Genomic DNA, 18,596 nt, shown 5'->3' on the forward strand with positions numbered 1-18,596 from the left:
CACACACTCCTAGAGCCACTATCAGGGTTATCAACCAGAACTTGCAAAGCGACAGGGCATGCTTTTTCTCTCTCCACCATTCCTTCTCCTCCTCCTCCTCCTCCTCCTCCTCCTCCTCCTCCAGCCTGTCCTGTTGATCAATGAGGAAGTTCTTGGGCCTCAACTATTAATCAGGGCCTATCGGCTATCTGTCTACCGAGCCAACCAATCACGGCCCTCAGACAGCTGGGCCATGAAAAATGTAGCCTGGTGGACAGGGAGGTTGGAGCGGAGGGGTGGCGGGGTCGTGGAGGAGAGGAGGGAGGTGAGCGAGCACTCTATCAGATCCGAGTCAGGTCAGGCTGCACTTCATGCACTTTACAGTTGATTCTTAGCATCGTGATGAGCCCCCCTCCCCTCTCTCACACCAACATCACCACACACACACATATACACACACACACATACACTCACTTATGTTTCCATCACCTCAGAGGACATTTTATTGACTAACATTCATTTCTTGGAGACTTATCCTAACCTTAACCATAACCACGACATGCCTAAACCTAACCCTAACCTTAACATATCCCTAAACTTCCCTAACTTTAAACCAAGTCCTCAACCTAAAATGAAGGATTTACATTAAGGGAACTTGCTTTTTGTCCCCATAAGGGAGGTGAGTCCCCACAACATAAGGAAAACCTGATACACACACACACACACACATGATTGAGTGCACAAGTGCATGAATGCATAACAGAAGAAGATTCAATAAACACATTTTCTTCCTGATTCACATCAAATTAAACCTTTTTGCGCCCATGTAGTACCCTTTGCATCACCTCCGCACCCTCAGAATCAACCAACTTCACCCTCAGCTGTTAGAAACTGTCCTGTTTTCATTCGCTGGTGGTCAGAGTGACAGAAAGGAGACAGAAAGTGTAATGAACGCAGTGTTTTTGTGGAGTCTTCACAGCAGAAAGCATGTCTCCCCCAGTGAGGACTTTTGATCTGTTGTCCAATAACGAGGCCCGTCCTCACGCCTCAAAGCCTCATCAACGTGCCGCCATCTCTCTTCTGCATAATCACCATGCTCACACTCATCCATTCACATCTTATTGCCATGATTAGATTACATCTAATGCTATTACACCACTGCCCATTGCTCTCTCTCTCCTTCTCACTCCCACTCTCTCCCTGATCATGGATTTCTTGCAGATCTTATTAGTGTGTGATACGGACCAGGTCTCCCACTTTGGATTTATGAACCCTCAGACTTCTCTCCTTTAATCTCTCTCCTCCTCCTCCTCCTCCTCTGCTCCCTTCCTGCATCTGTCCATCCATCATTCCCAGGGCTGGGCGGAAGAGTATTAATCCCTCCATCCCATCTCTCACTCCTCGGGACAGATGAGGAGGTGGAGGAGGAATATGAGGATGGGAGGAGGAGGAGGAGGAGGAGGAGGAGGGGTAGAGGGTAGAGGCCTCAGATTACTTTTCATAATATTTCTACAGCTTTGTGGGGAAAAGGGAGTGGCATTATAGGTAATGTATGCAGATTCACTTGAACATAGGTCACTTACACCAGTGTCTTCGATGCTTTCAACAGGTATGCGGATGAGCTGAAGATGCTGCAGAGGTGTGTGTGTATGTTTGTGTGTGTGTGTGTGTGTGTGTGTGTGGGGGGGGGGGGGGGGGGGGGGGGGGGGGGGGGGGGGGGGGGTGGAGGGCAATAACGGCAGATGAAATGATAAACAACTTAGTGTAGGAGTGTGTGTGTGTGTGTTAGTGTGTAATTTGCATATTTATGGAGCGAGTGGTAGTGTGTACATTTGTTTAGAAATGTGTCCCCATGCAATTCATGCATTTCTGCAAGAGGGCAAAAGCATCTTATATACCTGTTGATGCCTGTCACACACACACACACACACACACACACACACACACACACACACACACACACACACACACACACACACACACAAAAACACACACACACACAATTGTAATCCAATAAACTCTGTGAAATCAATTGGAAAGATCAGGACATTTAATGAATCCAGTCCTCGCAGGCCTAATTCTCAACAAAAAAAGGGTGAAGGAACAAATTCAGTGTAAAGAAAAGAAATAAACCTTTGACCAGCAGTCAGAGTAAAGCCGACTCTCCTCCCCTCACACACTCCCCCCCCACCCCCCAAGCCTGTGCAGTGACAGGTAGATTAAGGGGCGTGATAGATGCCCCTCTCCGTATCTCCCTCTCTCCATCTCCCACCCCGCCACCCCCCTTTCCCTCCCCTCCATCCATCATGGCGGCTGGTGTAATTGCGGCTGCGTGGGGCTAGCAGAGGGAGCCTCCATCCATCTCCTTAACAACAAACAGTCACAAGGACGGATGGCGCTGAGCTCCCCAGTTAATCTCCATCTATATGGGGGGGGTGGGGGGAGAAGAAAATAACAGAAGGAAGAAAGGTAGTGTTGGCTTACTATAAACAAAAGGAGATGCAGAGGGGAAACTGGAAGGGAGGATGGAAAGATGGCGGCAAGCCGAATGAAGTGAGAGGCCTTGCCTGAGCAGGTAGAAACAGCAGGGAGTGGGGGGTGGGGAGGGGTAAAGGAAGAGGAATGGGTTGGATGGGGGTAGAGAAACTGGAGGAAAAGTTTGCAAACAGGCTGCAGAAGCAGGTCGATAAGGGTGGATTTGCTTGGCAAGCGTGCCAGAAGAAAGCGGGAGAGATGAAGGGTGGGATGGAAGGAGTGAGGGGGAGAAAATTTATGTCTACACGGCCAGACGACCCAGAAACTGGAGAGGCACAGGCTCATAAAAATGCACTCTGCACCCTCCCTCCCAAGCCACCCTTCACTTTTACCCCTCTGTGTTTCTTTTCCCTCATCCTCTCTTTCACCCTTTACTTCCCTCTGCTCCCTCTGCTCCCCCTCTCTCTCTCTCTCTCTCTCTCTCTCTCTCTCTCTCTCTCTCTCTCTCTCTCTCTCTCTCTCTCTCTCTCTCTCTCTCTCTCTCTCTCTCTCTCATGCAGTGGCGGTGGAGGGTTACAGCTAGCCACATTTTCTTAATGGCAGAGTCACCGAAGTCAACAAGGCTGGGTGGCCTTCTAGCCTTCCCTCCATCTTTCTCTCTGGTAGAGTCAAATACACTAGACTGGTGTAGCAAGGTGACCAAACTGAGGGCACCATGAACTCACCAACTGCTGTATTTGTGTGCAATCCAGCCAACTCTATTTTTAATTACACACAGAAAGTTGCTTCACACCCACACACACATGCAATCTTGCAGGTAAACATCCATACAATTACACACACACTCATATTTCCTCCCTGCAGGACCACCTTGACACTTACCCACCAGCATGCAAGCGAAAAAGTAAGCCTCTGACACACACTCTCACACACACACACACACACACACACACACACACACACACACACACACACACACACACACACACACACACACACACACACACACACACACACACACACACACACATACACATATCACTGTGTCCACCATCATGAATACACTCGCATGCTAGTCAGAGCGCACACACTCACAAGGCCTTGACAGGGAGTGACAAATAACTGCAGCAGCCTTGACATGCAGAATGGTCCGACAGTGAAAATGCCTGACTGATATTCAGCTGTGTGGTGCAGGAGAGGCGCCTGTTCTTACTGTGGAGCTCTAATCATGTAAAGCTCAACGAATGTGGAAGTTATCCCTCAAATAATAAACCTTTTCTTTATGTTTTTAATCGGCCACGGTTCATGTATTTTACTGTCAATGAAAAGGAGTTTAAATGTTATAAACAGTCTGAACGCACACAAGAGATATGCTGCTGAAAATATAGAATATTATGCTCAAAATTTAGATAATTAGCTTAGAAAACTTTAGTCATTAGAACAAAATCAGAAAATCGTCTAAAAGCATCAAACAAAACTCTATTTCACAGTGAAGCAAATAATTGAGACTTTACATCCTCACTGTTTGTGATGCCATAGAGCCCACTGATGTGTACATAATAATAACAATATATGCAAAATCAACCCTTTTTTTTCTTTTGAAGTACTTTTTTTCTTTCCTTCTGGTATAACTTCCCCAGTACAATATGTAGACAAGAATTAAAGTAGTGACAAATTACGTACATGACCATAAAGCATTACTACACCCAAAAATGAAATATTTTAGGTTTCATATATGATATGTGCCATGTATGAACAAACATATATCTCTTTTGATGTTACTGATGTTTGACCCTTGAGACTCTCTAGCTTCTTGATCAAACTGCTATAAAACTGCAATGAAATAAACCCAAACAAGTATAATAAATATGGAGAATATATTGTATTCAAACATGTTTTACTGTTTATATGCAATTGTCATAAAATTAAGTATCAAGAAAACTGTCTCTCCTGAAGCAGCATAATCAATAGCAAAGGAAAATACTCTGTGGGGACAAACGTGACTCTGATTAGTGCTGAGACAGTTTACATGAAACATTTATTAATTTTTAAATCAAATTCCACCTTCTTATTTTTTTAGTTGTTGTTGTTTTTTTTTAATCAAATCGTGTGTTATTTTAAGACGTGTGTGTATTCACTGAGACAGTATAAATCACTTTTGTTAACATTCAGCACACACTTAACAACATATGTTGTGTTAAAACGAGTTGTCATTATGCTGATAGGTGTTGTGTCACAGACAGTGATGTGATAGAAATGACAGATCCTTTAAGTATTTGTGATGTAAATGAGTGTGCGTTTAGATAACTGTTTGTTACACCAATGTTAGAGAGAGGCTGATAATTTATGGTTCAATCCAGGCAACAAGCTGAAGAAAAAACACTGAAATCAGTTCAGGAAGTCTTCCCAACTAACATGTAAAGTAGACTCCAACTTGTTTCTGAATCTCAAAGAAGAAGAAAATCCCTGCGTGTAAACATGAATCCGTCAGATGGTACACCCTGAAATGTTAATCCGTTTCTATTCAACCTGTTAACAAAGTGAAAACAAGCCTTGGATCGCCTTTTCCAGCCCATTGACTCTGTTTCATGGCTGTGTTACCGGCTCAGTGTATGCGGGGGGTTGAGCTCTGTGATCACCCCTGTAGGAAACCAGCACCCCGCAGAGTTGAAAGACCCCTGGCTGCATGAGCGTTGCGGGCCCTCACAAGCGGCCCTGCGCTCCAACTCCATGCCGCCCACGGAGACGCCTGCCCCGGCCTGCTGTTCCCCGCCAAGCCGCTGCTGATTGAAGTGCAGCCGCCTGTTGGCCCTTCGCAGCGGGACCGGGGGAAGAGGCGCATTTTGAATAATTATTATGTTACTTAGGTGTCATTTACAACACAAGACTGGGAGTTTAGCTATTCCACAGACATGTGAAAGCTCTTTCACTCTCTGGTTAAAATTAAACTTTCTCACGGTAATGATTTTGTTTTCTCCCTTCTCACAATCAACAAAAAAAAGGGCCAGAGGGGACATTTGGGCTGTGTCAAAAGGCAAGACCCGACACATACAAAAAACACTTTGAAGGCTATTATCAGCCAGTAAATTTATGGTCATTAAGCACGCTTCAAACTTATTTATGACCTGGCATGAGGGTCAATTTGATTAAAACTCTATTTTGTTGTTGTTGTTGTTTTTAAACTGGATTTCCTTCCAATTGGCCTTCAAATGAACTCTCATGCAAACAAAACAATATCTGATGGGTTCTTGTTGTGCAATTTTTTCTTGTTGATAGCATTCAGATTGCATAATTTTAATGTGCTGCATTTGAAGTCACGCTAAGGATCACTGCTAGTCATGTTTTAAAAAAACAGCTGTTTTGCAAGCTGCACGTGTGTGTGCGTGCGTGCGTGGGTGCGCAAGCGTGCGTGTGTGTGTGTGTGTTATCACGATTCTTCTGCCGAGTTATCCCGAGATGATAATAGCGCAGCTGCAGCACGGGTGAGGAGAAAGGAAGGAAAGGATGGAGGGATGATGGAGGAGTGATAACAGCGCAGGAGCTCACAGGAGAACCGAGATTTAAAAAAGAAAACGTGCAAGGAAGGGGGTCTTCTTCTCTGGCGTTTGTGTGTGATAAGGAGGAGGAGGAGTAAAGGAGGAAGAGGAGGAGGAGGAGGGATGGATATAGAGGGAGGGGGGGCAAGAGACCCCGTCGCGTTTTGACCCTCCGAAACCTCCCCGCACACCGCCACCATCACCACTCCTCCTCCTCCTCTCCTCTCCTCTCCTCCTCCTCCTCCTCTTGCCTTGAGACTGAAAACACCATCGTTCATTCCCAGCAGTTACATTTTCCAGCCTGTCGCCGTACGCTGCGCGGACAGCGAGCACAAGGAGCCAAAAAGGAGGGACGCTTTCTATCTGTCTTCCACAGGCAGCACCGAGCATCCCAACGGCTGCCAGCCGGACCGAGAGGCGCACCAGGCGGGGGCGAGGCGTTGCAGGAAGCCGCTACTCTTTTTCTCTCCAGGTTTCTGGACTACACCGGACACGGCCCGTACAGGACTGGAGACGACCAACATTTACGTTTCGGTGGGACGTTTTATTCCATTTACTCATGGAGCCTCGTTAATTAGCAACAATGTGTCCATCAGCCAATAGCATTTAATAGACTGCGAGCTTTATTGTAGCGTTTATTACCGCTAAGCGCATTATAAACCATGAAGCTTACAGAGGGAAGGATATAAGTAGTCCATAAAATCTCCAATCCCATCATCATATTGTAATATAAAATGCGATGGGCTCGGAGTAAACACACATACACACGCACGCACACACACACACACACACACACACACACAAACACACACACACACACACACACACACACACACACACACACACACACACACACACATAGAGGAGGAGCAGGTTATCACTGTTTTTTCTCAGCCTCTCTGTTTTTGTTGAAAGCCTTTGCTTGATGTCCAACTTAATTGCTACTGAATATAACAAAGCATCTTTACTTTTATATCCAGCAGCCCAGGGGACAGAGGAAGGAAGCTCGCTAGACTAGCCGAGCAGCGCATCATCATCTCCGGTATAGGACTGGCTGTCGAGTCGCATGGAGAAGAGGGTAGGTCTGCTGTGTGTTTGTGTGTTTTTTTACAGTATGATTTAAACCAGCACCTATTTGTGGAAACAGATGTCATATCACTGAGCAGAAGAGCTTAACTTTATTAGAAAAATATCAAGAATAAGGTTGGGAATCCTTCTTTTTGCACTACTGGGTCTCTGGGCGCGTTTTGCAGACGCACAAAACCACAAGGCCCCATGAAACAGACTAGTGGAGTGTCCAAGCATTGACTTTTAGGTTTAGGGAATCACAACAAAAACATGCCAGCATGTAGGCTGCGTAAAGCATCATTTTTGAGAGTCTAATATAAGGAACTATTCATAAATATCCTCATTAAGTCTCTATTTGTGGAGCTGCAAAGAAACGATGAGAATGAACTTTTAGCCTTTTCTAAGACAGCCATGCAAGTACAGAACTTGTAATATGCCAGTAGCAGTCTCTCAAAGCAAGTGATGAGGAAGTGTTGGTTTGGATTTGAGATTTCATCCTCTCCTTAAAATAATTTGTTGTTGTGTAATGTCAGTCAGGCGTTATAATGGCACATACGGGTGAGAGAGGAGTGTAGGTCATTAAAAGGAGAGAGGAGAGAGGAGAGGAGAGGAGAGGAAAAGCAGCTCTTCAACTCGGTAAGTAGGTCAGTTTTTTTGCTACAGTGATTCAGAGGCATGGTGGTGGTGGAGAAACAGGCAGAGGCTGACGGGCAGCAGGCGGGCTGAGACCTCTGAGTGGAAGAGAGCAATTAGAGATGTACAGTGTGTAGACAGAAAATCACTGCTGTAAGAAAACAGAGCAGGGAGAGAAGGCTGAGGAGGAGAAATAAGACGACACACACGCATAAACACACACACACACACACACACACACACACACACACACACACACACACACACACACACACACACACACACACACACACACACACACACACACAGAGAGAGATGCAGCACCGACTCAACCAGAACAGCTTAAAATCTGAATTTAAATAAAGATATTTAAAAATAGAGATTTTAATATAAATTTACATACTGGCCATTTACACATTTCTAGGTTGTGTAAAGGGGATTACTGTCTGTTAAAATACAAGCACGGATGTTACTGTGTATTTCACTCTCAAATCTATATGGCTGGATCATTTGGAAAAGTTTTTATGCGCCCAGTCTTCCAGTTCCTTAATGCGAGATTGAAAGAAAATCAAATGGAGATTGGTGCTGTAATGTGTGTTAAAAACATGTGTGGATACTGAGTTTGAGAGTTGGAAAAAGTTATTTGTGACTGCAAAACTCGAAGTGAAATCTGCAACAGGTCCAGTTTTATGTGTTTTGTTTTAGCTGCTTTAAAAAGTGGCGTGATTCTTTTTCATACGCTCAAAATGTTTTAACGTTAAACAATTTGCGTAATTACCCTTTAAATACATTATATTAGTAAAAAAAAAACCGTCTTGCACTTTTCGTAAAATTTGTGCCAACCGTTTTTTTTCTCAGCTTTGTTTGCTGGAAAAATAAACACACTTTAGACACATTTATGGAGGTGCATTTTGGATATTTGAACTATTAGAAGTAAACTATCCTCAAACACACGTCTATCGTTTTATATCCTAAACCGATGCACTGAAAAACGAATAACTTTGCTTGTTTTCTCCATAACTATTTAATGTTGAAAAAAGGGCAGAATTTTTACATGATATCCATCGAATTTAGATGTGCCCAAAGTTTAAGACAGTTGTCATTCTTTATTTAGTAGTAAAGGAAGTTTATTAGTTCAGTAACATTTAAGAAAGTCTGAAATATAAAACGAATCGATTTTACGCGATTTTGTCTTAATTCTTTACTGTTTCTTTCACAAACTTGATGTTTTTATCCATCATAAACGCACAGAACTAACTGGAAGATTCGTGCAGCTCATGATATGTTTTCAGCTCTGATGATTTGTCCTTCAGGCAGAAGTAACACTCGTGTTAGGCCTGATATAACCTTTCTGCGTCGGTTGAAATAACGCAATTAAAACGTGTAATGAATATATTGTCCTGCCATCTGAAGCCTGTTTACCAGCTCCGTGACTTTTTTTTTTAAAAAGGGGTAAATTCGCGGAATTTGTCTTGTGGAACTTGTGCGCTTTGATCCGCTTGACGCACAGAAACCCGATAGGTGCCGTGCGTAAAGAGAGACGCGCAATCCGATATCGGTGATTGTGTTAATAGCCAGCCTCCATAAAACTAGAAGGTGTCCCGGACCAGGGCCTCAGAGCAGGTGCTTTCTGTGATCCCGGTGGCCATATGGGACTCTGAAATACAACAATTTGATAAGCCATTTAGGACAGTGGTTCCCAAAGTGGGGTCCGGAGACCTCCAGGGGTCCTGCAGAGGGGTTTCCAGGAAGGCAGTGCTGGCACATGAAGAGGAATAATTTAATTTCTCTATTATTTAATTCCCAGAGCTCAGCGCAGAGAGAATCTGTGAAAAATAATCACATTTATCACAGTTTCTGTCTCACCACTTTCACTTCCTCACAATTTAGTTATGTATGCACTCTACAAATAACAACACAAATCTTCCCACATTGGACACAGCCTCTGTTGGCTATTTGGACATCTGATAATATAGTAGATTGTCAAGAATAAATAAATGTTTAAGTGAATGCAAAGAAATCACTGTCCCCGCTGTTACCTCTCCACCAGCACTGAGAACTATCACACACTTCTGTAGTAAATCATAACCTCTTGACCCTGCAGGGAACAAGTCTCCACAGAAAATCTAGGCTAAGCACATGATAACTTTTATGGCTTTATTAAAATAACACTGAACTAGAAGGTGTCTGGGCCAGGCCACGTAGCAGGTGCTGTCTGTCTGTGATCCTAGTGGCCCTGCGAGACTGCGAAGGGAGGCTCTTTAATCCAGCAGAAAGAGAAACAGAAGCGGATCTGCTGACCCGAGCAATGTCGCCTCAGAGACAGAAGCTGCAGCATAGCACAAATTAACTCTATAACACAGAGAAAGAGCGTGAGAGAGGAAAACCAGGGAGCCAGACATGTATATTCATGATGCTATGTGTGTAAGTGCTGTTGTCTATGGCTGTATGTCTGTGCATGTGTGTCATTGTTGTCTGTGAGTGTGCAGTACGTGTGTGTGTGTGTGTGTGTGAGTGTGTGTGTGAGTGGGCCCCAGGGAAGCTGGCACAGCGGGTTATGGGGACATCTCAGCATGGTTTCTGTCTAGTCTGAATTTAAGAAGGAGGAGATAATATTAGCTGCTTACAGCCTCTCCATCTTTCTCCAAAGATCTCACCTCCTCCCCATACCCTGTCTTGTAAGGACCAGTGTGTTGTCAAAAAACACACATTATACTCATATATATATATATATATATATATATATATATATATATATATATATATATATATATATATATATTTATTTATTTATTTTTAAATACAGTATAAGAAAAACAGCTTTTCTTTAAAAAAAATATCTGGGTTTCAGTGCATTTTTGCAGATTGTGTTTGAAAGAAAGTGGCAACATTTCCAAAAGCTTAAGTGACAACAAAGACATCACTATAGCTTTATTATGAGATGCTTACAAACACACAACTGGATTGTACAGTAGACACAGCTGCAGTGACACATGCATGCACACACACACACACACACACACACACACACACACACACACACACACACACACACACACACACACACACATACACACCTTGGGAATATATAGTAGAAGTATAGTAGATGTATAGTAGAAGTATATTGTAAGTAAATTGTGAATATTGATTCTTGTGGACAATGTGTTTGTTGTCTAATGATTGGTTATAGTTTTCCCACTGCAGCATTACAGTCATGAATGACTACAAATATATATGCATGTACACACATTAGAGCTGAAATGAGTAGCTGATTAATTCATTAGTACTCTGACAGAAAATTAATCAGGAACACATTTTAATAATCTACTCAGTAATTCTTTAAACAAAAATGCCAAAAATTAACTAATTCAAACTTGAATATGATTATTTCCTGGTTTTCTTAGTCCTCTGTGATAGTCAGTTTAATATCTTTGGGCTTTGGACTGTTGGTTTGATGAAATAAGCTAATTAAAAATGCAACCTAGATGTTTTATTTCTCTATTTTCTGACATTTTATACAACAAACAATTAATTGATTCATCCAGAAAATAATTAGCAGATTTATCCATAGTTAAATAAATAATTGTTAGTTGCAGCCCTGACACACATATATATGCAAAGAGACAAACAAGCAACAATAAATTATAATTCTAAACTACACCACTACAGCCGTTTAGGAAACACAAAACTCTGCTGTGAATGTGAAACCACAGCGGCAGGTCTGTCCAGTAAGCCGAGTCAGTGAAGCCGCCTGACAGCTCAGCCCCGTAATAAAATCACAATAAGATTTGATGTCAGACAGCGCAGATGTCAGACGTGTCTCATGTTTTCTGTCTTTCAATCTAATTGTGTTTCAGTATGAAGAGCTGGTGCACTACTCAGGGTCGGAGGGCATGTCGATGGGGGGGTACGGGGACGATGTCAGGCCACTTCCTCTGCCACAGTATGGAGCCCCCATCCCCGACTCCCTCAAACACCACAAAGACCTGATCTATGGGTGAGTGTCTGTGTGTGTGTGTGTGTGTGTGTGTGTGTGTGTGTGTGTGTGTGTGTGTGTGTGTGTGTGTGTGTGTGTGTGTGTGTGTGTGTGTGTGTGTGTGTGTGTTGGAAACCCTAGATGTAGTGCACACAATGATTTATGGAGCCTGTCAGTGGCAGAAAACAGTTTTAACTACACATGCACTTTTAGCAAATTAACATGCAGTGTACATTTGTATTCTGTATATGAAGATGTATGTGAAGTGTTTACAGCTGTCAGTTTTATAAATACTTTGCTATTAAGTTTCATGTGACACCTTCTGTGAATGTATGGTGTGTGCACTATATGTCAACTGTTACTGTGTTTATGTTTAGTATGTTAACTGTGTATATATGTGTGTGTGTTTGTGTGTGTGTGTGTGTACAGTCACCCACTGTTCCCACTGCTGGCCTTAGTTTTTGAGAAGTGCGAGCTCGCCACCTGCTCCCCTCGAGACTCCACCTCCCTCTCAGCCACCTCCCACCTCCCCGGCATGACCAATCACAGCGACGTCTGCTCCTCCGAATCCTTCAACGATGACATCGCCGTGTTCGCTAAACAGGCGAGTGGCAGCTGTGAGAGCCAATCACAGAATAAAGGTCAACAACAGCTTGTTTTATGATTATTTTTTTTTAAATAATTTGTTTTATTTGTGTTGCAGATTCGTTCAGAGAAGCCCATATTTTCTTCCAATCCTGAGCTGGATAACTTGGTAAGATGCACCAACTGACATATTAGTATAAGAAACTCATAGATTTTCACTCATAGATTAATGATAATTAATATGCATCCTTCTCTCTGTGCAGATGATCCAGGCCATACAGGTTCTTCGCTTTCATTTACTGGAGTTAGAGAAGGTTGGTGAGAGCATAAGCACATATGTTAAAAACGCCCCACATATTATATTAAAATCACACACTAATACGTTTATATCTGTCTTTTAAGGTGCATGACCTGTGCGATAACTTCTGCCACCGCTACATCACCTGTCTGAAGGGCAAAATGCCCACAGACCTCGTCCTGGATGATCGGGAGGGCGGCTCCAAGTCTGACATGGAGGACTTCACTGGATCCTGCACCAGTCTGTCAGAGCAGGTGAGACAAGCTGCCGAGATACAGAAACAGATACTCAAACAGTGAGCAGTAACAGTGTGTAGTATTCATCCACTGATTGTCTGAATAATGGCCCCATGCTTCGTGCCTCCTTTTTCTCTCTCCTCCTGCTGGGAATTCCCCATCTTCCCACTACTCTACCTCCACTCTCCTTCTGTCTCTCCCTGCAGAATGCGTCATGGTTACGGGAGCCAGATGAATGTGCCACGACTCCTCTGGGAACACCAGGCACCTGTGGTCTGCCTTCACTCAGCACAGTAGACAACTGTAGCGACACAGGTACATGGAAAACAGTGTTTGTGAGAGAAAACACTTCACAGCAAAGATGCATGCAGGAAACAAAGGAGCACATTTACACATCAGTCACATCTGCAAAAACACACATGCAGACAATATTCTTACAGACCTACATACATGTGAAGTGCTTTATAACACTGTAGATGATAATGTGGTTAGGGGTAATTCATAACAAATTGATATTTTAATTAAATTTCCGAATTGAACATTTTGGATAAATCATGAGAGTTGTTACAATTTCTGGCTTGAAAACGGTCAAATGTACAAAATATCTGCAAAAACACCATTGTGAGCATGCATTATTCAGATCCTAATTGACATAGATGCACATACACAGTGGCTCGGGTACAATATGTGTGTGGTCTCCCTGTAGGCGATGGTATGGACGGAGGAATAGCCTCCCCCAGTACAGGAGATGATGACGAGTCCGACAGAGAGAGGAGGAACAACAAGAAGAGAGGCATCTTCCCTAAAGTGGCCACAAACATCATGAGAGCGTGGCTCTTCCAGCATCTGTCGGTGAGAGAGGCACGACTTTATCACGTTCTCATAATTATTACGCTTGAAAATATTGAATTTGGACGATAATTAAACCATCCTACACAATGTAAGAAAACAGACAAAGGTAGTGTAGAGCGCTGGATGAGAGGCTAATTGCCCAAAGAGAGGATTTAGTGTGAGGTAAAACATCCCTAACAAGAATAGACAGAGAGGTGAAGCGAGTGTGTAATGGAAGTCAATTAAATTAAATGAAAAATCAGAGGATTATGTGATTATGTGAATATGCTCGCTATTGAATAATTGTGGAAGTGATAGAAATGGACTGAGTAATTGCTGGTGTGTTGGTTTGATTGATAATTAGCTACTAAATGAGGCAAGTCAAATGTTGCTTCACTCCAATTATTGCAGAGTGTGTGTGTGTGTGTGTGTGTGTGTGTGTGTGTGTGTGTGTGTGTGTGTGTGTGTGTGTGTGTGTGTGTGTGTGTGTGTGTGTGTGTGTGTGTGTGTGTGAGAGAGAGAGAGAAATGCTGTAAAAAAGAATGAAGGGGGTTGATGGGGTTGAAAATATGAGCGTAGATGTGAATTCAGATGTAAAATCATTAGTATCTACCCTGACATTTCACATACATGACTATTTAAGATTTCAGTTAAAGCTTCAAGGAGCCTTCACATGATTCTCCTATTGATCCGCACACATATTTATTCATATTCATGAAGAAAGCTGCAAAACGTCACACCTGAGAGTGTAGCTCTAAACTGTAGCTCTTTGTGTCCTCTCACAGCACCCGTACCCATCTGAGGAGCAGAAGAAGCAGCTGGCACAGGACACGGGACTGACCATCTTACAGGTCAACAACTGGTCAGTGCACTCCCAATCAATACACTAATTCTGGCCCCTGGCTTATCAATAATCAGTTAAACTGTCTTGTTTAAATGGAAAGCGTCAACATTTAAATTAACATTGTGGCTGCTGCCGCGTCAATAATGTATGGGCGTGATCATCCGCTGCAAAAACGAGCAGTGTTTTCACTTATCTCAGTTTACAACTCGCTTCGGTTGCATTTTCTTTGCTTATTAACTCTTTATTGAGCGTGTTTGTGTGAATAAACGTCAATTAAATAAAAGGCAGCACGTTTAAAAGACTTAAAGAGAAAACTGTAATCTACTCTATAAGTAAGCAGTTTGTAAAAGAGGGAGAAATGTCCTGCTAAGCATTTTTTTTCAGAAGCTGCACGGCAGTAAAATCCACTTGCTCCATGTTCATAAAACAGAATAGCAAATCAATATCAAATAATCAGATTATTTACTGCACCCAAACTCCCCAGGCACACATGTATCAGCACAGGCAAAACACACATGCACCAAGCATTTAAATGGTGTAAATCAATTAGTTCTTTCTCAAATTTCTGCAAACATACAAACATACACACTCCAAACTCAAACATATGAGTGGATGTGTGTTCATGTTAAAAATGTGTGTTCATGTTAAAAATAGATTTAGTAATATGATAACTTAGGAGTTTTTATTTGTATCTCCGCTGCAGCACGCACATGCACACACACACACACACACACACACACACACACACACACACCACACACAGTGACCCAATCAATGGAGATCAATCAATTATCACAGGGGCGATCAATACCTGCTCTGGCCTAACGTTGATTTACTCTGCCCTCTGAAAGGGTTAAGTGGTTGTAAAAGCAAAAAGGTTAATAGTCTCCCGGTCAGCCTTTTTCTCCATTAACGGGAGATCTCTCTCTCTCTCTCTCTCTCTCTCTCTCTCTCTCTCTCTCTCTCTCTCTCTCTCTCTCTCTCTCTCTCTCTCTCTCTACACTCTTTCTTTACGTCTCTCTCTCCGGCAGGTTCATCAACGCCAGGAGGAGAATTGTTCAGCCGATGATTGACCAGTCAAATCGCTCAGGTCGGTGTTTATAAGTCAGTCAGCTGGCCGGCCGCTCAGTAAACAACTTTGTATATACGTGAGTGTGAGTTTATTGTATACTGTGTCTGACGCTGTGTGTTGTCCCACAGGTCAGGGTGGTCCCTACAGCCCAGAGGGAGCAGCTCTTGGGGGCTACGGGCTTGACGGACAGGCCCACCTCGGGCTTCGTGCAGCAGGTACAGTAGCCTGCAGGGAAACACTGCTCACTATCACATACTGAAAGAGTTCGACGTATAAAACTCTGTGACAAGGCTGCTGATGTTCTATATTCTTTTTAATGTTTCTCATATAAAAATCCTATAAAAGAAACTACCTCAAATATGAATGAATCACACATACATCATCCTGCTGCTGTAAATTTGTATTATGCATCAAATCTGCTGATGAAAAATGTCCCCAAAAAAACTACAGCACCCAGCTGTTTTGGGAAATTCTCAAGCCTTTTATTGAAAATGAAATGATAGATTTTTAGGATTTATGTCTTAAATAGGAACAAATGTGGTTAGGGCCGAGTGCTTTACAAATAAGAATGTGTCATATTCTTTAAGTACATTGAAGGAAAAGACCAGAACAGCGTAGACATTACAGTGACTCGCAGAACAAGAATGAATATGGTCTTAAGTGGACTGCGTTAATTTAGAAATCTTAAATAAAGAATAAGATATAAAAACATACACTCACTTTTTAACTCTCACTATGCTTTTCTAGTAGTTGAGAATATGTTACACTTGGGTGGAAAGTTGCTGGTTGTGTCTTTAAAAGGAAACATCTGTCATTAAATGTAAACAAAGTGTTGGCTGCTACCAAAAATCACTACAATAAACCAGAACCTCACAATTTGACAAAAATTTCTTTAATTTGTAATAAAAGACAATTACTATGTTATCTGACACTGTTTAAAACCTCAAGCAGTGTGTCAAATTAATAATTGTGCAGCCAAACATTGTTTAAACTCATAGAAGTTTGTTTTAAATGTAACAGAGTTGTATCCAAAAGAAACCCCAAATATGTCAAAATGAATTTTAGCAATATGTGTATTAAAAAAATATTAAAACATCCGGAATATTAGCATTTGATTGAAAAACTGGATCTTTAATTAAGACAGCAGATACAAAATATACTGTATAAGAGTTGAGCTACTTAAGCTATTTAAGGAAAAACAAAAGGAGAAACAGTATCTTAAGGGGTTAAAAGTTATGATCAGTTGAAAACGATGGCAGATTTTTCATCTCTAAGTAAAAAAAGTTTCCATTACATTTATGCAAAACCTGCATAGTCTGCACTCTGTAATACAGGTCAAAACATGATTTTGTGAAAGTAGAAATCATTGATTGAAAAAAAAACCCTTTTCACTCTTATTTCCCCTTTGGGTCATTTCAGCATCTCTGGAGCTGAATCCCAAAACTGATTCCACTTTATCCATGTTGAAAATGTAAAATCCATCCTCTCTGTCCCCCAACTTCTCCCCCACCAGGTCTCCAAGGGATGTCTTCTCTGCAGGGTGACTACCCCGGTGCTCTGCTGTCCCAACCAGGCTACCCTCCCCATCCGGGACCCTCCCTCCACCCTTACCCGGGCCCACACCCTCACCCCATGCTGCTGCACCCGCCGCCGCACGCACACCCAGCAGAGCCGCTCCTCGCCCAGGGACTGGACATACACGCACACTAGCTGTGGGGGGAGTTGGGGTGTGTGTGTTAGTATGTGTGAGGGGAAATTAATGTATGAGTGTGTGTGTGTGCATGTGTGTATGGTGGGATATGTGTGTGTGTGTGCACGGCTGCGTATGTGTAATGACACATACAGTACACTATTTAAAGAAAAAAGACACATTGCTCCGAAAGTTTACATTCCCCACTGAAAGACAGTGACCTCAATGTAGCTGTTCCACTTAACACACACACACACACACCCATCTGCAGACATAAACAATACATTACATACACACACAAAGTCTGGACCCACAGGTTTAAGCCATACCTCTTTCAGAGTAGAAGTGCTTCCTCCTCTCCAAATGTCTCCACTGTGTCCTGTGGGTGAGACACATGCTTTAAACTACACTTCCCATCATGCCTGCTGAACCACAGGAAGACGGTTACCCGGAGAATATTTATGCCCAGACCTTTTCCCTACAGCACATGGACGTTACTGGATGGGACTCGATCCTGTGACCACGCCTTCTTCACTACTCCCTGTCTTCCTGTACACGTGACTGTCAAATATACACACCTTCACACACACACTTTATTTAAAGCTGATTTTGAGTTTTTTCTTATTCTATTTTTATATTTATGTGTGCCACTCCAGGCAGATGCAGCTTCACATGAGCTTGTTGAAATGTTAGTGCTCTTCCTCAGCATGAAGCTAAACACTATGAATGACTTCCAGTCTGCCTCGCTCTAGTACCACTGACCTCCTTAAGATGCCAACAGGTGTCCATTACCTTAGGATCCTTCCTACATACACATATGCAAACACACATATACACTCACAGTACACTAAAAGCCATTTACACACACACACATATACACACACACACACACACACACACACACACACACACGTACATACACACACACAAACTTCTGTAAGCATTTCTAGTACATTTTTGTCTGTCACAGCAGTGTGAAGGGAGCTGCAGCCAAAGGACTCTTTAAACATTCTGCTCCCTCTCCACTCTGCTCGGACTGCTGAAACATTTCTGAATGATGATGGGAAATACAGTTACGATTAAAGTATTAAAATGTTTTTTTTGTAAGACTTGTCGGCGGCTCATCTGTGTGTGTGTGATTCTACCTGTAGTTAGTTTCATCCTCTGGTGCAGCAGGAGATGTTTTTTTTCATTATTAACAGCAGTAAGAGTTTGGAGTACATAGATAAACTGGTGACAGAAAGATCCAGAAACTGCAGGTCACAGGTTACTGTATACTATATATTACTACATATTATTTTTAATCATATTTATGTGCTTGATATTTAAGATCCAGGGAGATTTTTTTTAATGTTGTCAGTACAAATACAAGT

General features: G+C 42.5%; 1 protein-coding gene across 1 annotated transcript; it reads left to right on the forward strand.

Moving 5' to 3' along the window:
* The first annotated feature begins 7,056 nt into the window (after nt 1–7,056).
* Nucleotides 7,057–17,243, forward strand: meis3 (myeloid ecotropic viral integration site 3). The gene is made up of 12 exons (XM_062418729.1): nt 7,057–7,068; nt 11,549–11,688; nt 12,097–12,271; nt 12,371–12,421; nt 12,516–12,566; nt 12,655–12,804; nt 12,993–13,101; nt 13,493–13,638; nt 14,403–14,479; nt 15,493–15,551; nt 15,662–15,748; nt 17,047–17,243. The coding sequence occupies exons 1-12, from the start codon at nt 7,057–7,059 to the stop codon at nt 17,241–17,243; spliced, it is 1,254 nt and encodes a 417-aa protein (XP_062274713.1).
* The last annotated feature ends 1,353 nt before the right edge of the window (nt 17,244–18,596 follow it).

This window comes from Scomber scombrus, chromosome 5, assembly GCF_963691925.1.
Source record: "Scomber scombrus chromosome 5, fScoSco1.1, whole genome shotgun sequence".
Lineage (NCBI taxonomy): Eukaryota > Metazoa > Chordata > Actinopteri > Scombriformes > Scombridae > Scomber > Scomber scombrus.

What these genes read in the sequence shown, in the direction of transcription:
- meis3 (XM_062418729.1), top strand. An exon ending in GGCTCTTCCAGCATCTGTCG is followed by an intron (nt 13,639 to 14,402) that starts GTGAGAGAGGCA and finishes GTCCTCTCACAG; the next exon opens with CACCCGTACCCATCTGAGGA. An exon ending in ATCTTACAGGTCAACAACTG is followed by an intron (nt 14,480 to 15,492) that starts GTCAGTGCACTC and finishes TCTCTCCGGCAG; the next exon opens with GTTCATCAACGCCAGGAGGA.